This window comes from Thermobia domestica, chromosome 3 (assembly GCF_964235325.1).
Source record: "Thermobia domestica chromosome 3, izTheDome1.hap1.1, whole genome shotgun sequence".
Classification (NCBI taxonomy): Eukaryota; Metazoa; Arthropoda; class Insecta; order Zygentoma; family Lepismatidae; genus Thermobia; species Thermobia domestica.
In genome coordinates this window covers 325486609-325513804 of record NC_137456.1, presented here as the reverse complement: position 1 = coordinate 325513804, position 27196 = coordinate 325486609, and the positions used below count along the sequence as shown (strand labels likewise).

General features: G+C 35.3%; 1 protein-coding gene across 1 annotated transcript in view; it reads right to left on the bottom strand.

Moving 5' to 3' along the window:
* Positions 1-277: 277 nt before the first annotated feature.
* Positions 278-27196, bottom strand: part of LOC145681909 (E3 ubiquitin-protein ligase SIAH1B-like) — a 109375-nt gene continuing 82456 nt past the window's right edge. The window contains exon 4 of the mRNA XM_081753512.1: positions 278-1405. Coding sequence (XP_081609638.1) covers positions 629-1405 — 777 coding nt within the window. The 3' untranslated portion in view covers positions 278-628. The remainder of the gene's footprint in view (positions 1406-27196) is intronic.

Below are 27196 nucleotides of genomic sequence, written 5' to 3'. Positions count from 1 at the left end.
ACACATTTCTTTATGTTAGCAGTTCACTTTTCCTATTAAATGCACGTTTAGCCTGCGATATTCTGGAACTTACGTCTTTAGATGCTAAATCTTAATGAGAAAAGAAACAAAGAACTATATTGCTTGCTTCTGCTACGTATTCACTTTGATGAATTTCGATTGATAATGACCTGAAATTACAATTTCCTTTTAAAACCTAATGTAAACATAAAATCTCAAAATTATGAAATCAGTTTGGTTGTTAAAGAAACTTCATATCATTTTTAGTACCATTTTTAATAGTTTTATATTTCATACACTAATGGTTTGAGAATTTGTACTGTTACTTATAACATCGTTTGTAACAAATCCTCCCATAATTGAATGAAACACATAATTACAACTCTTTAATTGCATTTTAAATAGATTAACTATTTCATTTTATTTTACAATCTTAATGTTTTTAAATACCTTTTTCGATTATTTTGAGATTTTCTTTATATTTTAAAACCTGAAAGTTTTACCTCTTGTACTTTTTTATGTTGTTTACAAATAAAATTATTTTCTTATTACCGATTAACAAGGATCAATACATTAATATAGCAGATTTATCTTAAATAGAAGAAGTAGTTATTTCTTTTCAACGAAATTACATTTCTCGTAATCTGAACGGGAGATTTTCTGGCTCATATCGCCACACATCTACTTCAAAGGATAAAAGATATTGATTCAAATTTCGTATCAGATCGTTACATACCATAAAACAATCCTTCCTTTCTAGGATTGAAATATCACATGCGCGAAGAGAATGTGGAATAGAAGTAAAACTCACAGAGCGGTCCCTATCAAGGGTCAATGTGATCTTGTAACGAAGTTCTCGGGCTCTCTGGTAACTGCGAACCGATTGAACTAAGCAATGAAGATGATTGTTTAGTATTTTCGTTTTAAACGCGAATTCACCCCAATACAATGATGTTAGGAGTTTGACTGTTGGTTCCTTTCTCGCAGTGAAATTGAAATGGCAATGTCCTAGGACTGACGTTCCTTCAATCACGCGACCGGGCTCATCATGTTGTCGCTGAAAATGCTGTTGAAGTCCTGTTGACGCTACTTCAACATTGCATCCTTGCACGTAACAAGGATATGGCCTGTAGTCACAGGATTCCTCATGGTGAGCAACATGAGCTTGGTTGAGACTCTTAAACGTACAACCATCTATTTCATAGGCGCAGGATAGGAGGGGTACGTTTATATCAAGCCTGGCGCAGAGGACACAAAGATAATCTTGTTGAGAGCACACACGACATATTGCATGTCCTCTTCTACACATAGTGGCAGGATGAGCTAAAGGAGACCGAAGACAAGCACAACATCTGCGAAATGGATGATGTTCGTTACGTAGATTCTGTAGCAGGTCTCTCATTCTCTGTAAAAGAACAAAAAGTAATGCATGTAGTCTATATAGTGTACATACGCAGTATATGTTCCGTAAAACAAAACAAAAAGATAGAACTAGAGCACAAAATAAACGTAGTTTTATTGAAAATAGGTTTGGCTACAAGTACTGAGGGCTCTTCCGTCTCGAAAAGTTGTCATGAAAGTGCTTTCTCGTCTCAGAAAATGGATCAGTTTCTATTGGGATATCTTAAGCTCGTCTCGTATCTGGTCATAAAAATTGTTTCTTGAATATTTGGCAACGTCAAATGTAAACTACTTTCTAGGCGAGAGACGGTGTTTCAGAATGTGCAACGCAAGCCTGTAGAGACAGAAAACAACACTGTCTCTCCTTGAAAACCTGGTTTTCCGATTTAATAATTTTATTCTATATACGTAATGACGTATAGGTACACCTTGTCTCAAAAAGGTTGAGCGCATTCTTTATTGCTGTTTCGAGGCAAAAATTTTCTAAGTCCAACTTCGGGTATCTTCGGGAAAAAGTAAACCAGGTTCGAACCTCGAAGCCAACCTTTGCAATCGGGAAAAATCTTGCAGATGTGTTTTTCTTCTTTTAAATATAATAAGACTTGTTACCAATTATATGTAAAAAGCAACATTGATTGAAATACTTAATCATACAATATTTCGAAACTTCGTATTATGTCAGCACATGCTTGTTTGTCATTTTGCTCTCCATACTTAATGGAACATTTAGATACGTAAACGAATCTTTCCATATGTAAAAGAATGGTGAAAGTTAAGATATAGAACATTATTCTCTCCTGAGTACTAAAATAAAAGTCAAAGTAGAACAAAAACAGCGTTTGCAGTCGATATGAATGTAATTATTATCTTAAATACAGCTATATACCTCTAGAACTACTTTTCGAAAAGCGCTTGTGTTAGCTCAGTGGTACGCCGATGGATTTTAAATCGTAAGGCTGAGGGTTCGATTCCCATGTGGACCAATGCTTCTTTTTATGAAATTCTATTTTCTGCAATGCATGAAAAATTATATAAAATAATTACATTAAAATACGTCAGTTGTATATGTATAACATATAATCATTGCAGAACATAGTGATTATTATGTTTAAAATATAACAGGTGTTCACAGTACGTTGGTATTCTATGATATATGTGAATGTTAAATACAAATTAAGAAAATAATATCATCGCAATGAATAAATTATGTAGTGTATTTATTTGCAGCTATTTGTCATCGGAAGTTACTTTTGAATTTTCTCTTTACAGCAAGTGATTTACGCTTTCTGAAAGGTAAAGAGACTCTTCGGGTATAAACAGAAATTATTATACAAACTCCAATCTTCGATACAGACACAAAACTCCCGATCCCCAAACCATGTAAACAGGAAATTTACGAACATGAAGTCATGTCTAAGAGACTTATTTATACTTGAGAAAGAAGGCAGAATAGGATTTCTTTCCAAAGGATTTCAGTTCAATAATCTGCAAGGCTTTTGTATATGGATGTGGTCCCTTTCTCTCCACCTCTTATATATATACAGTGGCGGATCCAGGATATGATCAAGGGATGGGCTAAACCATAATTTGCCGTTTTATCCAGTGTAAAGCTGAATTGAAGTCCATTTTATCCAGTGTAAACCTGAGCGTCAAGGGGGGGGGCTATAGCCCCGTAGCCCCCCCTTAGATCCGCCCTTGTATATATATATATATATATATATATATATATATATATATATATATATATATATATATATATATAAAGTAAAAGCGATCGATATTAGTGTCGAATCCATAGTTCTCGTTGTTGCAGAAATTAATAATTACAACTCCGAAAGCAACTTACAGTCCAAATTTAACTCTCATCGTAAAGCTCCTTTGTGGTTAAGCGTATAGCGCACACGCTTTCGGTGTGGGAGACCCAGATTCGGCCTCCAGCGAGAGCTCATGTAGTTCGGATTCTACGTTAATTAGTAGGTCCACGTCTCATATAGCCTCGCTGCTGAACGGGACACTAAACTAAAATCAACTCAACAACTCAACTCTCCTTATTAGATGTGCTGGGGGATCTCACTCCTACTGGAAGTTGAACTTAAACTTAAAGGTCATCAGAACTGCTCCCAATGAACTTGGCGGCCACGAAAGATATGGGTTGTACTGTATACTAACATTGGTCATTTTCAATTATTTCTACATGTCGCAAATTTCAGAAACTCCTTCATTGTGTTAATGAGGGCTTAACTTACATGGCATCTGAAGTGCCACTCTTTATCTAAGAGACCCCCAAAATTATAGATTCGACACTAATGTAGGTCTTTTTTTATAATTTTGATGTCAGCCTCTTTCATTCCTCCTAGGACAGCAAACGGATACCGCCACCGCTAGGACTAAATTTGGTCTTAAATCGCATTAAAATTTCTACCAATTAATTTAGCGAACAGTGCTGCATTTAGAAGCTCGGCGTGCCTACGCACTTTTGCTCTCGGCGCCCCCAATAACTACATATTTCTCCGCCCCTTGATCCCTAACTTACAAATAAAACTTAATTCGAATATGCTTAATTAGTGAATTTATTGCAGTTAAATACCACTCACTAGATGCTACAGCTACAACTACGTAACAAAAAATAAATGGGAAATATGTTCTGAATTTTTTTTCAGATTCCTTACGCTATCATTAAATATATTAGAATAGTAAAAGAGGATTGCTCATGAAATAGTATATTTGCTCTCGATTTTTTAAACTTTTTCATACGAAAAAAAATAAAATTTTAAACTTTGCGCTCTTCAAATATGTTGCCCTCTAGGCACGGGCCTAGTTGGACTAATGGGAAATGCGGCACTGAAAACTTACCCTTCGACTCTAATATCGGTTGATTTCGATATTTTTTTGTCGCTATGTAACCACCCTGGATGCTAATGGGAGCTTAATTGGACTTGAATTGAAAGTAGAACTGTTTACCTAAGCGACCACGAAACTATGGATTCGATACTAATATCGATCCTTTTCTAGCATTTTTAATATGTATCCCGACATTATTCTTTTCCAGATTGTAAGAAATATGGTTAAAATTGCTCTAGACATATCAGAATTATGTCAAAACACACACATACATCCACTTTCATATATATAAATACAGAGTGAGCGAGCGAGAAAGTGAGAGAGAGCGACCAAAGGTATCACTACTTCCACATTGCAAAAGCATATCTCAGGTATTGAATTGAAAATCTATGTAAAGACCTTCTGCTGTGGCATGCTTCATAAGGACAATTCCAGTCTGCTCACGTGACCTTTGGGGTTCATGAATTTCTTGCGAGCGTTCCGACTTTGGATTCTCTGTTTATACCCTCTTTTTATGCCTCGGATAATTTTTCAAGAATATCAATGACATGCTGTAATACGAATGTTGAGAAGTAACCTATATATAACAAATAGCTGCAAATAAATACACTACATAATTTATTTATTGCGATGTTATTATTTTCTTAATTTGTATTTAACATTCACATATATCATAGAATACCAACGTAGTGTGAACACCTGTTATATTTTAAACATAATAATCACTATGTTCTGCAATGATTATATGTTATATATATACAACTGACGTATTTTAATGTAATTATTTTATATAATTTTTCATGCATTGCGGAAAATAGAATTTCATAAAAAGAGCATTGCCCCACAGGGGAATCGTACCCTCAACCTTACGATTTGAAATCCAACGACATACCACTGAGCTAACACAAGCGCTTTTCGAAAAATAGTTCTAGTGGTATATAGGTGTATTTAAGATAATAATTACATTCATATCCACTGCAAATGCTGTTTTTGTTCTACTTTAACTTTTATTTTAGTACTCAGGAGAGAATAATGTTCTATATCTTAACTTTCACCATTCTTTTACATATGGAAAGATTCGTTTACGTATCTAAATGTTCCATTAAGTATGGAGAGCAAAATGACAAACAAGCATGTGCTGACATAATACGAAGTTTCGAAATATTGTATGATTAAGTATTTCAATCAATGTTGCTTTTTACATATAATTGGTAACAAGTCTTATTATATTTAAAAGAAGAAAAACACATCTGCAAGATTTTTCCCGATTGCAAAGGTTGGCTTCGAGGTTCGAACCTGGTTTACTTTTTCCCGAAGATACCCGAAGTTTGACTTAGAAAATTTTTGCCTCGAAACAGCAATAAAGAATGCGCTCAACCTTTTTGAGACAAGGTGTACAAGCCCCAACTGAAGATAAGGATGACGATATAAAAGACAGTTTTTACGAAGAAGTGGAACGGATATTTGACCAACTCCCGCGATACCATATGAAAATTCTATTAGGGGATTTCAATGCGAAGGTAGGACGAGAGGATATTTTCAAACCGATTATAGGGAACGAAAGTTTGCATAAGGAAAGTAATGACAACGGTGTTAAACTCGTGAACTTTGCAACATCCAAAAACCTAATCGTGAAGAGTACAAAATTCACACATCGCGACGTTCATAAATACACTTGGACATCACCAGACGGGAAAACTCATAATCAAATTGATTACGTTTTAGTAGATAGAAGAACGCAGTCTCGCATAATTGATGTCCGGTCGTTTAGAGAGGCTGATTGTGACACTGATCACTACTTGGTAGCAGCGATAATACGAGAGAGATTATCGTTGAATAAAGGTAATATTCATTCTCCGAAAACGGAGAGATTCAATTTAAAGAAATTAGAAGAGAGCCAGATAAGAGAGAAATACCAGATTGAAGTTTCGAATAGATTCTCGGCTTTAGAAGATTAGGAGTGCACTAGTGTTGAGGATACCTGGATTGAAATTAGAGATAGCATTAAAATTTCAGCAAAAGAAAAATTGGGACACGCGGAAATACGTAGGAACCAACCATGGTTCGACCAGGAATGCATAAAACTAGCAGAGAAGAGAAAACAGGCAAAATTACGCTGGCTACAAAATCCGAATGAAATAACTACACAAAATTTCGCAGATATCAGGCGGGAAACTTCCAAAACTTTTAGAACAAAGAAACGCGATTTTTTGAAAGCTAAAGTTAAAGAACTTGAAGATAATAGTAAAAACAAAACATCCGGGACATGTATAAGGGGATCAACGAATTTAAGAAAGGCTATTAATCTCGTGCTTATATATTAAAGAAATCTGACGGTACAGTTCTCACTGACACGGATAGCATCTTAAATAGATGGAAAGATTTCTTTGACGATTTGCTTAACACGCAACCAAAAACTAGTGTGCATGGAGAAAAGGTGATACACACCGGAGAACCGTATATTCCAGAACCCAACCGAATAGAAGTAGAAACCGCTATAAAGAAATTTAAAAAAAACACACAAATTTCCGGGTGTAGATGAAATTCCGTCTGAGTTCATTTTAGCTGGAGGCGAAAAATTGTGGAACAAGATACACAAACTCATTTTCCTTATCTGGAACAAGGAAAAATTGCCACAGGAGTGGAAAGAATCAATCATTGTTCAAATTCACAAGAAAGGCGACAAAACTGATTGTAATAATTATCGAGGCACGTCTCTTCTGTCAACATCCTATAAAATCCTTTCAAATATTCTATTAGCAAGACTGATCCCATACGCAGATGAAATTATTGAAGAGTATCAGTGCGGATTTAGACGAAATCGATCAACTATCGACCAAATATTTACCATTCGCCAAATACTCGAAAAAAAGTGGGAATACAATACACCGGTACATCAATTATTTATTGACTTTAGAAAGGCGTACGACTCGGTTAGGAGAGAAACGTTATACAACGTTCTTACAGAGCTTGGAATACCGGGAAAGCTAATTAGATTAATTAAGATATGTTTAAAAGAATCCCAAAGTAAAGTCCGGATAGGAAAATTTTTCTCCACGAGCTTTCATGTCGAAAATGGCCTGAAACAAGGAGATGTGTTGTCGCCATTATTATTTAACTTCGTTCTGGAATACCCTATAAGGAAAATCAAAGATAGCAACCAGGGCCTAGAGTTGAACGATATTCACCAAGTTATAGCATATGCTGATGATGTAAATTTAATAGGTGATGATAGGAGAACAATAGAAAGAAATGCAGAGGTCTTATTAAACGCTTGCAGGGACATGGGTTTAGAAGTAAATGCAGAGAAAACTAAATACATGGAAATGCGTCGGGACCGGAATACAGCAAATTATGGATGCGTTAAAATATTAAATAATACTTTTGATAAAGTGGATAATTTCAAATATCTAGGATCAATATTAACAGAGGAAAATCATATTCACGGAGAAATTAAATGTCGACTAAAAGCAGGGAATTCGTGTTACTATTCGGTTCAAAATCTCTTGTCATCGCGAATTCTGTCGAGGAATTTGAAGCTTAAAATATACGAAGCGATAATCATGCCTGTTGTTCTGTATGGATGCGAAACAAGGTCACTTACTCTGAGGGAAGAACATAAACTGAAAGTATTTGAGAACAAGATCCTGAGACGAATATTCGGACCCAAGAGGAACGAGAATGGGGAATGGCGGAAACTTCATAACGAGGAACTACATAATTTATACGGTTTACCCAACATTGTTAGGGTCGTCAAGTCTAGGAGGCTTAGGTGGGCGGGTCATGTAGCTAGAATGGAAGAAAGTAGAAACGCTTTCAAAGTCTTGATTGGAAGACCAATCGGAAAACGACCATTAGGAAGACCTAGGCGCAGATGGGAGGACAATATTAAGATGGATCTCGCATAGATTGGAATACAAAGTAGAAACTGGATGCAGTTACCTAAGGATAGAAGTCAGTGGAGAGCTTTTGTGAAAGCGGCATTGAACCTCCGAGTTCCATAGGCCATAGAGTTAGTTAGTTATAACACGAAGAATCCCCTGTAACTAACATAGGTTACTTTGAATATTTTTACATGATAATTAGAGTAGGAAACCTTCGTAACAAAGATTTGCTTGCGGAAATCTATTCGTTGAATGAGACGATATGAAATACTTAATTGGGAGTCGCTCCCTCTGCTATAAAGAGGTTGAGTTTCATCTTCAGTTAATCTGATTAAGCGATAAATTGAAGTTTAAAACCTCTATTCAGAACCGAGGCTATTTCAAATTGAACTTGCTGCTTAATGTAAAATATGAATCCTCTTTTAATACTTAATTTAACCCTCCGTTGGTAACATTTATTTTATACGGTCGAGTCTTGCATGGGGTTACTGATAACTCTAATATTAGACATGCACCTTTTGTTAACCAGAGATATATGTACAGTAATATGAACAGTTGTTGTCTTTTTTGGTGCAGCAAATATGTCAGTATCTATCTTTTCCTATATTACCTGACTGATCACTTACTTCAGTCACTTAATCCGATTCCTTTATTTCCGTTCTCCTACTTTAACATTGTCCTGCTTATTACTTGAAAAAAAAAACAACGATCAGTACTGCACTCAGAACCTTCTTCCAACTCAGAAGAAACCCATTTCTCAAATTTAAAATGAGATATGCTCACAGTTGCATTTATTCGTAAAAGTTCTCATTAATTATATTAAAGAAGTGTACTAACGCGAATGGTAATAGGGGTTACCAGTCATCTTAACACTCTCATAATTCACTAAAGAAAGGTGATTGTGAACAAAGAATATACCCATGTTAATAAACACGTTTGTTTCGGAAGTTTACATGAATACGCGAAGTCTCAACGAATAGTGTTTCTAGTATTAAATAACCAAATATTCCGAGTAGGGCTACGGGTCATCCCTGTTACCGCCAGAGGATTAAATTTGACAACAATTGACTGATGAATTCATTTTTATTTATGTCATGGAAAGCTGAGGACATGAAGAATAAAATTTATGTTTATCTGACCTGGAAACCATGCACAGATTAAATCTGGTCTACTTGGTTGTTAGTGTAACTAGTGGCGCCATTCAAATCATTTAACAACCAGTTCTATGATTGATAAATATAGCAAGTTTACTTAATATTGATAGACTACCCGTATATGATTATATTTTTTGTATTATTGCATTATATTATTATTATTATTATTATTATTATTATTGTTATTATTATTATTATTATTATTATTATTATTATTATTACAGAAATAGACTTCCTAAGCTAATAATAATGCGATGCAAAAGTAGACATAAGTGCCTAAAGATCATTAGTTTACGAGAAAATAAGTAGAGTTGTTATTTTAATATTGTTCTTTCCAGATCTGTCGGAAGATTTTCCATCAATCATTATTTTTTTCCTATTTCATAATTTAATTTATTCAAAAATATTTTCCTGGAGTGGATTCGATCCCTCGAATTTTGAGGTTATAGATTTGGTTTTTTCGCCACTTTTCTCTACCGGCGGAAAAATTTTAGAGGTGTTTCATGATACTTGCACCGTATTCAAAGGAACAAACCACTGTTATCATATATTTAATCATATGTTACAGGACCTTACTCATGACTTTACTGGACTTTGAGGCACTTTCCATTTCTTCAAATTTTCCGTCAAAATTTAATTTTTCCACCGTGTTGCTTACGTATATTTTTGACAATTTTTTTTCAAAATAGAAGAATATGATATAAACCAACCAGATTTATAGAGGTATATATTTAGTCCTAGAGAACATATTTACCCATTTTTACTTTCTGACAATTCCAAATGTACTCGTATCAAAATTTAAAAGAAATGCTTCAAGGTATACTTGTGTTTTTTGAGAGAACTAACTCATGTATCTATCCGTAAATCCAATTACGCAACAGTTTACAGAACTATATATTCGAGACGTAGAGAATATTTTACTTCTAACTATTCCCAAATTTAAGGGTTGGTTAATATATCTCTCCCCACATTAAACAAGAGTGCATTAATGTACACCTTGTCTCAAAAAGGTTGAGCGCATTCTTTATTGCTGTTTCGAGGCAAAACTTTTCTAAGTCAAACTTCGGGTATCTTCGGGAAAAAGTAAACCAGGTTCGAACCTCGAAGCCAACCTTTGCAATCGGGAAAAATCTTGCAGATGTGTTTTTCTTCTTTTAAATATAATAAGACTTGTTACCAATTATATGTAAAAAGCAACATTGATTGAAATACTTAATCATACAATATTTCGAAACTTCGTATTATGTCAGCACATGCTTGTTTGTCATTTTGCTCTCCATACTTAATGGAACATTTAGATACGTAAACGAATCTTTCCATATGTAAAAGAATGGTGAAAGTTAAGATATAGAACATTATTCTCTCCTGAGTACTAAAATAAAAGTCAAAGTAGAACAAAAACAGCGTTTGCAGTTGATATGAATGTAATTATTATCTTAAATACAGCTATATACCGCTAGAACTATTTGTCGAAAAGCGCTTGTGTTAGCTCAGTGGTACGCCGATGAATTATAAATCGTAAGGATGAGGGTTCGATTCTCATGTGAGCCAATGCTTCTTTTTATGAAATTCTATTTTCCGCAATGCATGAAAAATTATATAAAATAATTACATTAAAATACGTCAGTTGTATATATATAACATATAATCATTGCAGAACATAGTGATTATTATGTTTAAAATATAACAGGTGTTCACAGTACGTTGGTATTCTATGATATATGTGAATGTTAAATACAAATTAAGAAAATAATATCATCGCAATAAATAAATTATGTAGTGTATTTATTTGCAGGTATTTGTCATATAGAGGTTACTTCTCAACATTCGTATTACAGCATGTCATTGATATTCTTGAAAAATTATCCGAGGCATAAAAAGAGGGTATAAACAGAGAATCCAAAGTCGGAACGCTCGCAAGAAATTCATGAACCCCAAAGGTCACGTGAGCAGACTGGAATTGTCCTTATGAAGCATGCCACAGCAGAAGGTCTTTACATAGATTTTCAATTCAATACCTGAGATATGCTTTTGCAATGTGGAAGTTGTGATGCCTTTGGTCGCTCTCTCTCACTTTCTCGCTCGCTCACTCTGTATTTATATATATGAAAGTGGATGTATGTGTGTGTTTTGACATAATTCTGATATGTCTAGAGCAATTTTAACCATATTTCTTACAATCTGGAAAAGAATACTGTCGGGATACATATTAAAAATGCTAGAAAAGGATCGATATTAGTACCGAATCCATAGTTTCGTGGTCGCTTAGGTAAACAGTTCTACTTTCAATTCAAGTCCAATTAAGCTCCCATTAGCATCCAGGGTGGTTACATAGCGACAAAAAAATATCGAAATCAACCGATATTAGAGTCGAAGGGTAAGTTTTCAGTGCCGCATTTCCCATTAGTCCAACTAGGCCAGTGCCTAGAGGGCAACATATTTGAAGAGCGCAAAGTTTAAAATTTTAATTTTTTTCGTATGAAAAAGTTTTAAAAATCGAGAGCAAATATACTATTTCATGAGCAATCCTCTTTTACTATTCTAATATATTTAATGATAGCGTAAGAAATCTGAAAAAATTCAGAACATATTTCCCATTTATTTTTTGTTACGTAGTTGTAACTGTAGCATCTAGTGAGTGGTATTTAACTGCAATAAATTCACTAATTAAGCATATTCGAATTAAGTTTTATTTGTAAGTTAGGGATCAAGGGGCGGAGAAATATGTAGTTATTGGGAGCGCCGAGAGCAAAAGTGCGTAGGCACGCCGAGCTTCTAAATGCAGCACTGTTCGCTAAATTAATTGGTAGAAATTTTAATGCGATTTAAGACCAAATTTAGTCCTAGCGGTGGCGGTATCCGTTTGCTGTCCTAGGAGGAATGAAAGAGGCTGACATCAAAATTATAAAAAAAAGACCAACATTAGTGTCGAATCTATAATTTTGGGGGTCTCTTAGATAAAGAGTGGCACTTCAGATGCCATGTAAGTTAAGCCCTCATTAACACAATGAAGGAGTTTGTGAAATTTGCGACATGTAGAAATAATTGAAAATGACCAATGTTAGTATACAGTACAACCCATATCTTTTGTGGCCGTCAAGTTCATTGGGAGCAGTTCTGATGACCTTTAAGTTTAAGTTCAACTTCCAGTAGGAGTGAGATCCCCCAGCACATCTAATAAGGAGAGTTGAGTTGTTGAGTTGATTTTAGTTTAGTGTCCCGTTCAGCAGCGAGGCTATATGAGACGTGGACCTACTGATTAACGTGGAATCTGAACCACATGAGCTCCCGCCGGGAATCGAACCCGAGTCTCGTCTTTTAAATGAAACAAGACATGTTAAAATCAAAGATGGAGTGGGTCAGTGCTTCGGTTGGTAAGTGGGTGAAATGGGTCAAGATTTGTGAGTGGGTCAGTGGATCGTGGGTCAAAAGGACGTGACCTACTGCGAAACACCACTCACCGTGACTCACACGGGCGCACCGGGTGGCCACCCTTTTAGTCCAAAAATATTTCGTCCAAAGAACATTTCGTCCAGAGACATTTAATCCAAAGACATTTGGTCCAAAAGACAATTCGTCCAAATGACATTTCGTCCAAAAGACAATTGGTCTAAAGGACATTTCGTCCAAAGGAGAATTGGTTCAAATTGCATTTCGTCCAAAATACAATTGGTCCAAAGGACATTTCGTCCAAAAGACAATTGGTCCAAAGGACATTTCGTCCAGGGATGTTTAGTTCAAAGCACATTTCGTCCAAAGAACATTTGGTCCGGTAACGCTTTGGGGTCAAGGGTTTTTTCTATTAGAAGAGTAAAAGTGATTCATATAACATTATGACTCAGTAGCTTCTTATTTCTAAAGGAAATTTGAAATAGAGATTTATTCCGCAATTTTCATTTTGATAGAACAAATAATGCTGAGATATTCAGAAAAACGTAAACGCCTGAAAACAATATGGCCGAACAACAGGAGTGAGGGAAAGGTTGCAGTGTGAAGTATGTTGCTGTAATAACTGCTAACATGACATCTAAAATTTTCATGTTGTGAATGAAATAGTTCTAAAATAAGTACCGGTAACTAAAATTAATGGAGTTTAAATTTGAGTAAGCTAAATATTAGTTATTCAAACCCTTGTGTTAGAAAAGTGAAAAATTATGTGTCAAGAATCTTTGAAGAAATACTGAGAATAGAAAAATACACATGTGTGAAATATATTCTTACACGAAAGACCTTACTTTACATAGGGTCTCTAAAATGTCTACCCACAATTTCATTTGCTTTGGTCCACTACTTCCTGCGCTATTACGGTAATATTTACTTTTTTTTCGGAGGAGGCCTAGGCCCCAACAGTGTTTTCCGCACAAATTAAAACACGTTTCGTTTATTGTTTTGCGAATTGTCCCTATACGAGGTTTCGTTGCAATTCTCCATACTCTTTAAGAATCTCTGACGTATAAGTATTTGCACTTTTGACATTTCGTAATCAACAGTTTAAAAGGTCCATGATATACGCAACCTTTTTTTTTTTTTTTTTTTTTTGAGGAAAATACGAAACCCAATTACCTTAATTTACGTCTACAATATCTGTTCACAGTTCCATTCAACTCTGTACACTTCTTCTTGCCTTTTACGCCTCAAATTTCAAAATCTTGGGTGGGGGATTTTGTCCTTAAAACCGTTTTTCCTCAGAAAATAAACTCGCATTCGTTTATTTTTTGCGTAATGTCGTTCCAATGTGTCGTTCCAATTCTTCATGTCCTTTAAGCACTTCTGACATACTGTTATTCGCACTTTTGATATTTCACGATCAAAGTTTTGTAGGGGTCTGTGTCCCACCCAAACCTTTTTCTTTTTTCAGGAAAATACGAAACCAGTATTCCCTTATTTTATGTCTACAATATCTCTGCACAATTTCATTCACTTTGGTTCATTTCTTGTGACCTTTCGGGCCTCAAGTTTCCAACTTTTTAATGGGGGCTTTTGCCCCCTAAAACCGTTCTTCCACAGAAAATAAAAAACGTATTTATTTATTTATTGCGTATTTTCCCTACTCAAAGTTTCGTTGCAATTCTTCATGTTCTTTACACACATCTGACATACAATTATAAGTACTTTTGATATTTCGTGATCAAAGGTTTGGAGGGGTCTGTGCCCCACGTAACCATTTTTTCCAGGAAAATACGAAACACGTATTCCCTCATTTTATGTCTGCAATATCTGTGCACAATTTCGTTCACTTCGGTCCACTTCTTCTTGCATTTCGGGCGTCAACTTTCAAAATTTTGAGTAGGGGCTTTTGCCCCCCCCCTAAAACCATTTTTCTGCAGAAAAACACTATTCGTTTATTTTATGTGTAGTATCTACCTGCCTATTTTTTTCAAAATTGGAGTGTTACACTTGGGAGGTATTACTTGTGAGTCATAATGTTATATGCATCACTTTTACTCTTCTAAGAGAAGCAAACCCTTGACCCCCAAGCGTTACCGGACTAAATGTTCTTTGGACGAAATGTGCTTTGAACTAAACATCCTTGGACGAAATGTCCCTTGGATCAATTGTCTTTTGGACGAAATGTCCTTTGGACCAAATATCTTTTGGACGAAATGTCCATTGGACCAAATATCTTTTGGACCAATTGTGTTTTGGACGAAATGTCCTTTGGACCAATTGTCTTTTGGACCAATTGTGTTTTGGACGAAATGTCCTTTGGACCGATTATCTTTTGGACGAAATGTCTTTTGGGCGAAATGTTGTTTGAACCAATTGTGTTTTGGACGAAATGTCCTTTGGACCAAATGTCTTTTGGACCAAATGTCCTTTGGATCAATTGTCTTTTGGACGAAATGTCCTTTGGACCAATTGTCTTTTGGACAAAATGTTCTTTGGACAAATTGACCTTTGGACTAAATGTCCCTGGACCAAATGTGTTTGGACTAAATGTCTCTGGACGAAAATCCTTTGGGCGAAATATCTTTGGACGAAACGACCCCCAACTAGCCACCACCCCATTCTGTTCAGCGCATTGTAGACAGCATCTTCTGAACACTGGTGAGCTTGTCTACATTATACTTTCAAGATCTCCATTTTTCTTCTTTTTTCATTTGTTTCTAATGAAAAAAGCTCAGGCATTTTTGGATTTTGATATTTGCAATTGTAAGAGTGGCAATAGCAATAGTAGTTCAATTTTGAGATACAGCTTGTGAGCTTTTAGAGGAACTAACTGCTGAAAAAAAATTGAATCACCTGTAATATATGAATTATTATACCTAGTATAAAAAACTGACAGTAACTATGTCTGCGTGATTATCACGGTCAAATTGCAAAGTCAAACGAAACGACATTTGGTATATAATCAGGCCCCAATCCCAACTGGGAAGTTATCATACGCGTATCACTTTCATTATAACACATATACTTAGTAGGGAGTAGGTGTCTGAATTTTTGCGAGAAACTGAGTATCTTACAAGCCGTTCAACTTCAAGAGCTGAAATTCAGTATATAACTCTTTAATAAAAATAAACAGAACGTGTCCTGGCATTTTTAAAAATGTGTTTTATGAGCGAAGGGGGGGATTTTCTATATATTGGAAATTGGTAGTGGGTTGATTTGTTGTAAAAATTATCGAAAACAATTGATATTAGTTGAGGAACTAATTGAAGAATGAAAACTACAGTCCTTTGCATTTTATACCCACTACTTTCTATTATAATAATTGCTGAAGCTGGTGTTTAATATATGGATCGTTCAGAGGCTAAGGCAATCAAACCATAAAGTTGTGAGAAAAATTGACATAACATTTGTATTCCAAGTCTAATTTCATGGGCATTTTAAATTAGTACGGCATGCTTAATTATATGGAAAACTAGTTTTTCTTTCTTTTTTTCTTACGTTGGTCTATTTTATCTTGATTTGATACTTTCAAATTTCATCCTGTTTTCTACTGAAATGTATATGTAAGCCAAGAAAGAAATAATTATATATGATAAATTTAAATTCATCTTAATTTGAAAGATGAGAAACACTTTACCATTGTATATCGTAAAGGTCAGATTCACCGGTATTGTAACAGAGCGGTGCTTGAGCGATTGACGGTAGGAATTCAAACTCCGATAAGTGAAAATTTTACAGTCTTGTTTTATTTCAAGTGTAACCTCTTTAGTCAATGGGGAGAAGGACGTGGATCATGGGTCAGAGTTGATTACGTTGGTGGGTCGGAGTTGGTCACAATGGTTTAGAGTGGTCCATAGTTAGTGGTGGGTCCATTCTGTATTCTACCATTAATTTCATAATTCGAAATCACCCTGTCCTTTAGCTTAAAGACACAATCGTGGAACGTAGAATTTAATATTAGTGATGTAATAAGCCCATAATGGGTCGCTTCTTGTGTTACCTTGGTGCATTATACTTTTGCAATGGTAAGACAAGTGTTTACCTCTTCTGGGTAGTTTCACAGTTTCACATTTGTAGAGGTGGTCACGGAGTTTTCAATGAAGGATTTATTACCAGCTGGAACGCTCGCTATTTTGCACAAGTTAGCATAAAGACTCGAGACTCCTAGCATTTAAAAAAAATTTAGTAATACTCTTAAATGACATACTACTTGATTGCCCTTGCCATTTTCAAATTTTGAGTTGCACCCCTAATGAGACCCTCCGGGGAACCTTGGGGCAAATCTTTTTCCTCGACACTGGGTACCTTTCAAATTATAAAATACATGTTTTCCGGTGTTGACATCTGTTTCATCGTTTCAGACTTTTATTAGTGTCAACGGGATTCATGGATACCATGCTTCTTTATTCTCTTAGTTTTCAGATACAAGCCCCCATGCCGTAAGCGTCAGTGGACCACCGATGCGCAACTGGCGGCCTTTCGCCAAAAGTTGGATCCCGCAGCTACGATCCGTGGTGGCCCCACTTCGGTTTTAAAAATTATACCACCAGCGGCAGAGACTCGACGAAACGCAAACGAACCACAAAATTCCTCCCCCAAAATATGTTAAATCGCCCATATGCTTGATTTGTTTATATTCAGGTGAGTGCAAAAAACACTAGGGGAAAAAGCAAGTATCCCAAGGTGGGCGCGAACCTTCAACCTTAAGTTTACTTGCCGCATATTCTTCTGACTTCACCACGGAAACGATGAAGAAAATCTCGCTTGTAGAGGAATAAATTGTTGAGGTCTTAATTTAGCCAATCAAACAAATCCCTCTATCTTGAGTTCTGTGAGATGGTACTGTGAACCGTTTCGAGATTTATTGCTTTGTGGTGGGGTACTATCTATGTGCAAAATTTGAGAAAATCGCCGACGCGCACCTTCGGAAACTCTCCTCTTGAGTGCAATGTTGACCAGAGATGGTGTGGGTCAATGAAGCCTTGATCCACAACATACTGACCCAGCACACATCGTGACCCACAATGACTCAACACCCAACGTGAACCATTCACCCACCATGACCCACTCTGAACAAACCACCAATTATAAAAAACTCTGAACCATTGTGACGAACTCCGACCCACTAAAATGCATCGTCATTAAATTTGATCCATTATCCACACCATCCTCTTTACTGACTTAAGAGGTTATATTTGTACTAAACCAATTTCTTCCAGTAGTTAGCTCCTCTAAAAACTCATAGCTTGCATCTCAAAAGCCAAGTAGTAAATCCTATTGCCATTGTTACAACTGGAAATATCAAAATCCGAAAGAGCTGAACTTCTTTCTTCATTATAACCAAATGAAAGAAAGAAGAAAAATAGAGATCTTGAAAGTAAAACGTAGACAAACTTGCCAGTGTTCAGAAAATGCTATCTAGAAGGCACTGAGCAGAATGGGTTGGTGGGTCAATGGGTTAGTGTCAGTCACAGTGATTGTGTTTCGCAGTGGGTCACATCTTGTTGATCTACGATCCACTGACCCACTCACAAATCTTGACCCATTTGACCCACCGACCAACTCAATCTCTGATTTTACATTTAGTATATCATTTAAAAGACGAAACATACATCTACACATTTTTTTCTCGATTGCAAATAGCCTTGATAAAAATATACGAGTTGAGATGGTAATTTCTTCTTAAGGTGAGAAATTGATATGATTAAAGAGCCCATCTTGAAGTGGTTACAAACTACATTCCAAAGTTATTAGAAACGCTTTCGCGACCCCAGAAAACTATTACTTCGACAAATATTTAAGTAAGTTTTTACACTTTATTAATCATATCTCCAAGCCCCTCATCCTGTGAAGATGGGGATGACTTTGGATATAACGCCATTGAGTGCCTCACTACTCATCTCAACGACCCAGAAAACAATGGATAACACTCTACAATCAGTCATTTTACACTATTTTTACATGTCACTCCTCCCAACTTCCATCCCTTGAGGTATCTGAATTCCACAATATTTTTTTTTCTTAGATTGAAAGTAATATGTCTCCCATGTTAGGTAAAAGTTGCTCCAGACATTCCGGAGTTTCGCTGGAATATACACGTATACATACATCAAAACATTTGGAGCTGTGTGAGCAATGCTTTCGATGTTGCTCCTGTAAAATCAAAATCCAGGTGGCATAGTCGCTCATACCAAAACGTGGCATTCAATAACATTGTGTTTGTAATAGTGTCACGAACTCAAACTATGGATTTGACACTAGAGACATTTTATTTTTCATCCTTTATCGTCCGCCATAATAATGGGTGTTGAATCGATTGAATTGATTTTGAGTTTAACGTCCCGTCAGCAGTGAGGCTATATGAGACGTAGACCTACTAATTAACGTAGAATCCGAACTACATGAGCTCTCGCTGGGGGCCGAAACTGGGTCTCCCACACCGAAAGCGTGTGCGCTATACGCTTAACCACAAAGGAGCTTTTCGATGAGAGTTAAATTTGGACTGTAAGTTGCTTTCGGAGTTGTAATTATTAATTTCTGCAACAACGAGAACTATGGATTCGACACTAATATCGATCGCTTTTACTATATATATATATATATATATATATATATATATATATATATATATATATAAGAGGCGGAGAGAAAGGGACCACATCCATATACAAAAGCCTTGCAGATTATTGAACTGAAATCCTTTGGAAAGAAATCCTATTCTGCCTTCTTTCTCGAGTATAAATAAGTCTCTTAGACATGACTTCATGTTCGTAAATTTCCTGTTTACATGGTTTGGGGATCGGGAGTTTTGTGTCTGTAACGAAGATTGGAGTTTGTATAATAATTTCTGTTTATACCCGAATAGTCTCTTTACCTTTCAGAAAGCGTAAATCCCTTGCTGTAAAGAGAAAATTCAGAAGTAACTTCCGATGACAAATAGCTGCAAATAAATACACTACATAATTTATTCATTGCGATGATATTATTTTCTTAATTTGTATTTAACATTCACATATATCATAGAATACCAACGTACTGTGAACACCTGTTATATTTTAAACATAATAATCACTATGTTCTGCAATGATTATATGTTATATATATACAACTGACGTATTTTAATGTAATTATTTTATATAATTTTTCATGCATTGCGGAAAATAGAATTTCATAAAAAGAAGCATTGGCTCACATGAGAATCGAACCCTCATCCTTACGATTTATAATTCATCGGCGTACCACTGAGCTAACACAAGCGCTTTTCGACAAATAGTTCTAGCGGTATATAGCTGTATTTAAGATAATAATTACATTCATATCAACTGCAAACGCTGTTTTTGTTCTACTTTGACTTTTATTTTAGTACTCAGGAGAGAATAATGTTCTATATCTTAACTTTCACCATTCTTTTACATATGGAAAGATTCGTTTACGTATCTAAATGTTCCATTAAGTATGGAGAGCAAAATGACAAACAAGCATGTGCTGACATAATACGAAGTTTCGAAATATTGTATGATTAAGTATTTCAATCAATGTTGCTTTTTACATATAATTGGTAACAAGTCTTATTATATTTAAAAGAAGAAAAACACATCTGCAAGATTTTTCCCGATTGCAAAGGTTGGCTTCGAGGTTCGAACCTGGTTTACTTTTTCCCGAAGATACCCGAAGTTTGACTTAGAAAATTTTTGCCTCGAAACAGCAATAAAGAATGCGCTCAACCTTTTTGAGACAAGGTGTACATGCTTTTACGTTAAATACTTCAAAAACTGTGCAATTTCATGTAATGTTGAAATAATGTTACCTATTACCATTCACTAACTCATTGCCCACTGAAAATATAGGGAGGTTGCTGTTCGTTCACTAGTTCTATGTAAGTAATGTATGAGATAAACTCACCTATGCTTGGGTGTGTACTTCGATCCATAATTATCTTTCTAGAAAAGGACTGTAAATATCAATAAACTTGTAGGATTAACTTTGTATGCTAATCAAAAGATCAAATGCTTCCCCTTAACCTCTAGGTTCGCACAAGGCATAATATATAGCTAAAGAAAACGAATAATCCTCGGAATGAATACTAACAGGGCAGAATTTAACCGAACTAGAATGTGCGATGTAAGATAAGAGGGATATATAGTATGTATAGCTCCTCTATGCTTTAAGTTCGAGACAATAGACAATAGTAACAACACATTTAACTCAGAACTAGAGAGAGTCTCAAAATTCATTTCCAGACCCCGATCTTTTACTTCTCAGTCTTTACTGCTGTATGAATCTAACTTTAGAATTAATCTAGCGTGTCTTCATCGTGTGAATTGTAAATTGGTCTATCACGATGGAAATATGTTAAGCATTGATACTTACAATCGGCACTCTCTTTGTTGTGTCGTTTCTCTCCAACTGTTTTGTGTAACGTATCTATATGTGTTGTAAGAAAATAGATTCAGGAAAGGTCTATTTTATTTACTTGGCATTTTTTAGATAAATAGTAAGTCAGGATTTCCGAACTATGTTAATCTGCAGAGTGGTGATGCTAACGAGAAGAGGATAGTTCTCGTATCGCTCCATTCTCGTCTCGAAAATGAAACGAGTTTTAAGAGTAGAAGCAGCATTTTGGAAATCGAGACGAGACAAAAAGTTTTCATGAGTCTCATAGGTAACACTAATTCACTCAAGTCTTAGATCCCATTAACTGTTTTAATATTGCATAATTCATACTATAAAAACTATAGATACTGTGCTTGTATAAACACAATGAACAGGACTTATCAACGTTTAAGGATATGCAAGTCATATAATATTGTAATGTATGATAGACAAGCTTTACGCAGGTTTCCTTTTCCCTTACCTTTTATTATAGAAAGTTCTGCAGAAGTTTATGTATACAGTGCTACAAATAAGTAAGATGTCTTTAGTAGGGGGCCGCGGTGGCTCAGTGGTAGAGCGTTTACCTCTGGTGCTAGGGATCTTGGGTTCAAACCCTGCTCCCGCCAAGTGAACTTTGTGGTGGACAAACACCGTGTGCGTGGGTTTTCTCGGGGTTCTCCCGTTTCTTCCCACTTTCTTCATTCCACCATTTCATTCATTTCTCATCATCACCGTCTCCTTTAGCCTAAACCGGCATATCCGTGGGACGTAAAACTCAAAAATTTCATTTCATTTCATTTCATGTCTTTAGTAATAATCCTTTTTCTATGGGTTTGGACTTTCTGCCCGGAGCAGAGTGGAGGTCTTTATGGTTAGGAGCCTCCTGCCCAGTGCAGCACGGAGACGGAAAGGAACCTCTTGCCCGTAGCAGAAAATAGGTGGGATGGTGTCCCCTATCCAGTGCACCGAGGAGATTGGTGAGGTTAGGAAGCCTCTCTAGCCATTAGCAGCTTGGAAATAAAGGTAGGAGTGATCAGCTAGAACTGATGTCTTCTCCTTCTTGACATACTCTTTGTAGCCGAATTTGGAGGCCGAGCCTGTGTAGGGGTTATAGGGGGTCTCTTCGTGACTCTCCGTGTCCTCCTCGTACTTCTTCGGAATCGGCATCCGTCGGCTTCTCCATGATGCTCGTCGAGAAGCACATGGTGTTGCTTATAAATATGAAGGGATATTGCAATATTCTCCAATAATAAATATAGTTTTAATGTTGTTATATCGTATTCTTCGTGAACCTTTCGTGAAATTAAGAAAGAAAATCCGGAAATAAATTTTATACATAAATTTAAGAAACGAGAGAAAAATGTCAAGATGAAATAAGGAAAGCTTTCCGAGAAAACAAACGATTCGAAAAAGAATTCTTTTAAAATGGAGACGAGATGAGACGAGACTCTACAAAGTTTACAGGACCGAGACTAGACAAATCTTATTTCTCATTTCGCCTTCTCTTGTGGCCAACACTAATTTGTTTCAAAACTGAAGGAATTAGCTCACTCATAGAAATAAGGTTAATGGTAGATCTATTCCTAAACGGAGAGGTGCAACACAATCTGAATTATATAAACAAGGATGTTGAATACAAGAATTACTAGCATAATTGAATAAACACTTTCACTTAGCTGCTTTATTCTGCAACAAAAACATTTTCCGACTTTCCGAATAAAAATTATTAAATAAACAAGATCTCCATTATATGTGCTTAAGATATATTCATAGCCGTAATTTCTTGGTCCATGAAATTCTTATAATCTTCTTAGTTCTTTTTTCTATAAGCTTTTTAACCCTTTAACCTTTAAGTGCGATCATGGACTCATATTCTTAAGTTCAAACCAAAATAATGGCAATATATCTTCACACTGTCATTTATCACTTTTTTAACGCTAGAAAGTATATCAAGAAATAGTGAAGGTACAGCATTTTGACAGGTTAAGTTTCACCTATATCTCAACAAAAACATCTCTTATGGCCAAAATGTATTTTCTTCTTTTGTAGTTTCTGTATGCCCTTCTGAGTAATTTAATCATTTTAAATAATTCTGTGGTTTCAGTACTATGTAATGTTGATACTTTCTTTTTTTTTTTTTAATAAGTTAGTCCAACGCAAATATTCGCCGATTTGGTCCGGATTTTCCTGGGATAAGTTTGTAACGAGTTTAATATAGCGATAACTTCTACATGCTTTGTTGTACGTTTAGTCGCGATTGTTGTCTCACCTCAGTTTTGAGTGATTTAAAGAATATATTAGACCTTTGGGTAATGTGGAAAGCACGATCTATTTTTGCCATTTTGGCCAGAGCCATCGGAGACGACGTTGGATTCACAATTCCACAGACTAAGGCTGATTCTCGTACTACCAGATCGACTACTATACACTAAAATAAGATTTAATGTACAATGCTAGATATCCGTCAATCACCATCGGCCATAAGTTAACATGAAGTTCTGTAAGATTAACCAGGCACCACGTGGCCGTAAGGAAATATTTTATGTGAAACCAACGTGCTCTCACTAGGCACTTAACCTGTTAAGTAAACTAATGCATGCAAAGACCGTCAAATGATGGAAGAGTCTGTTCTTCTAGGCGTTAGCGTAAGATTTACATTTTATTAGCAAATGGTTAAAAATATGATAATCGAGTTCCAGATAATTGCACCTATACTCAAATTCCACCTTAGAACATTTTAATATAAATTGTTTATTAAATCAAATAAGCAATTAAGTTTTGGGACTGAGCGTAGTGCACCTGAAATTTTTAATAACAAAATACGATATCTCCAAAGTGTAGCTTTATCATTAGAACTTCAGGAATAAAATAATTACTTTACATATTATTTATAGTAAGGAATAGATGTCACTCTATAGATGCTCATATATATTAGTCAGTCATATAAAATTAAACATAATTTAAGTAAGTTTCATATTAGATTAAGTACCACACAAAGAAGCTGTAAGAAAGTTATACTAGTATGCAACTATTAAATTTATTCAACATATATGGGTACTTATTCAATTGATGTGTTACATCGATTTTCGAAACTACTGTATTGTAAATTCTTTCTTATAAATAATTAAAGTATATTTACAGTACTAATGAGTTTGAGAAATAGCGTAAATTGTAACAAATAGTTTTCTTTTATATAATTACATACATGTTATTGCTGTCTATTGCAACGTAAATTATTTAATAACCAATTTTCTAATTATCCTAAACTGGACTCTGATAATCAAAAAAGGTTTCACTTACATCCATGCAATACAACACAAATTGAAACATTGCATTCAACTAACAAAGCTAAGCTGATGTAGGGTGATCCGTTTTTATTAATAACAGCTCTCAATCCCAAAATTATCCTTTTTTTATATCCTCCATACTTCAACTCCTGACTATGTTTTAATGTACTAACGGAGTTGCATCCCTACAAAGATTACTTTTCCTCGTAAAATACTCTGACGTCTCAATTTGAATATATTACATGGTAGTCCAAAAATCTGAAGCTGAAGCTGTGAGCGAATTGTATGCATATGTAGATTAAACAAGTACCGAAATGATCATTGTGGGTTGAGGCAAAATTTTGGTTACATGACCAAGTAGAAAGTATCGTGAATTCAAGTTCAATTTTTAAATGAGAGGAGAGTAATGAGGTATGTATGTTGATTAACACTAGCAAAAACTCAGAGAAAACGTTGGAGCATGAGATTTTACTTAAATGTAGCGGTTAGGTTGATAATCTAGTTTTTCTGGAGAAACGCTTGGAGATAATGTCTTTTACATGACGTGCAGTCATTAGTCAAAGTGAGTTCTAAACTTCTACTCCAATTCAGTTCACTTATACCTTAACAAAAAATGTCAAGTTGAATGTTGACGCACACCTCGAGAATTCGCTGCCGTAGGTGATGAAGGACCTAAATATTTACAGCATAAACCAATCCCTTCAAACTATCCCGTAGGAAAAATTCCAGTGACATGAAGTCGAGGAAACGTAGTGACCATTCAAGGGATCACTAGTGACATATGCACGTTCTAGGGAATTGAATTTCCAGGTACTTCCGCAGCGAGTTGGAATAGTCATTGGCATATTTGAGAAAACTCTTTCGTGATTGATCGAGGGAGTTAAGTGTGGCCTGATCACGTGTCATGACATCATCGGGGTCAACGCCTCAAATTTGACATAGGTACCCTGACTCAGTACCTAAAGTTTTCAGAGGCGCAAAGGACTACCCCTTAAATTTGGAAATCGCTAAAATTAAAAATTTCGTAGGAACAAAAATTTTTAAATTAAAAATTTAAACAAAATTTTCAAAATAATTTTAAAAAGATACACAAATAGTTGAAAGTGATCCGCCAATCAGATTGCACAAAGAATTACTTTCCAGAGCCTAGACTATGAGTTGTAACTATAGTACGGCCGCTGTATCTCTGGCTCTGACAGCTATGCGAAAAAGAAAGCGAGGGTTGATACCACATTGACACACCAATATTAGGCCCAATGAGTGACCGAGCTGTCACCGCGCTGGCATGGAAACCAGACGTTGTTGCCGTTTCGTATTCTTCCTTTTGTTTGTGCATAGTTGAGTGAAAACTGCATTGAGATAGTGTTTTGTTATTGCAACTTTTTTCTTTTGTTTTTGTGTGTTTGGATGTGCTGTTAAGAAGTATTGATATGAATTGGTGACAATGGCTAGTTCTTCAGAACCGAAGGCAAAGAAAATAATGTATAAAGGGCAAGTTGGCAACATTATTTTGTCCACGTGCAGAACTGTCAGAGCCAGAGACGTAGCGGCCGCACTATAAAGCTCAAACTGTAAAACTATTTCACATCACTCACTTTTAATAACTACCTATAATGTTTCAAGTTCTAAATTTTTGCAACAGTGTTCTTAAACTATCAGCTAGCCCGAAATTTTAAAGTGTTTAGGTCGTATATTAGGTCAAAATCATCAAATTTTGAAATTTGGCAATTTTCACTCATGAAAGGACACAACTTAGGCTATCCAAATTTACAAAATATATATACCCGATTCCTAGAGAACAATTACGAATTTTTATTCTTTAACAATTCCAGATTTAAAGGTGGACAAAATGTACTCCTTCCGAACTTTAAGAACAGTTTCTCAAGATACTCCTTCTAATGAAAGACTATGCGAGTTTGTTTATATCCATATTATCACATGTTACAACAAGACATCATATTAGTGAATATTAGACACAACATTCGTGTCAGTGACATTGATTCATATCCAAGTGATCAACAAAAGCCATTTCGTTTTATGGAAGTTCAAGTAGACATGTTTGGAGTTGACCGAATAATCCTTGCTCAATATTGAAAAATTTAGCCGTTACCATAAACCCAAACCATTTGCCTTCACTATAGACAGTAGCCTAATCATGGGAATATTTTAGTTTTTAAAGCTAGAAACAGTTTATTTTCTATAGAAATAATTATTTCCCTACAGAAGTTCCATTTGCATGACATAACTTAATTAAGAAATATACGAGAAAGTGAAAGGAAAGGATGTAGATTTGCAGACTAATGCAATTATTTCTTTAACATTGTATCAAACAAGTAAATATCATTTCTGAAATTTCGAAACAACGAAAGGTAGATCTAACTATAATAACTAGAGCAACCCACATTATGCTTTATTTTTTGTTTAATTATACTTTATTTTTTCAAATTATGCTTTATTATTAATTTCAATCATAGTTTTTCATTAATCGTGTATAATAGATAATATTTACTATACATTAAATATTCTAAATATCTTGATCTATTTATTAATATTTTTTGTAACCAGTTTCTTTCATATTTAATGAACTTTCTACTTAATGCACTGTAAAGAGATATACTTTACTCGAGTCAGTTTTTTTAAATCTCTGGTGTGCGCTTTCGAGGTGCATATATACAAAAAGGAAAAGGAAAAGATGCCACCAAAAAGTACAGAAAGTGTTCAAGTTCAAGAGTTACACATAACAATATAATGTGGAGTTCTTGTGTACTATTCATTGTTGGCGGAAGTTTTCTTTTTCTTCTCCTTTTTTTCTTTTCTCCACGTCAAAAGATTACACAGAAAAGTACAGAAATAAAAAATAAGCTTT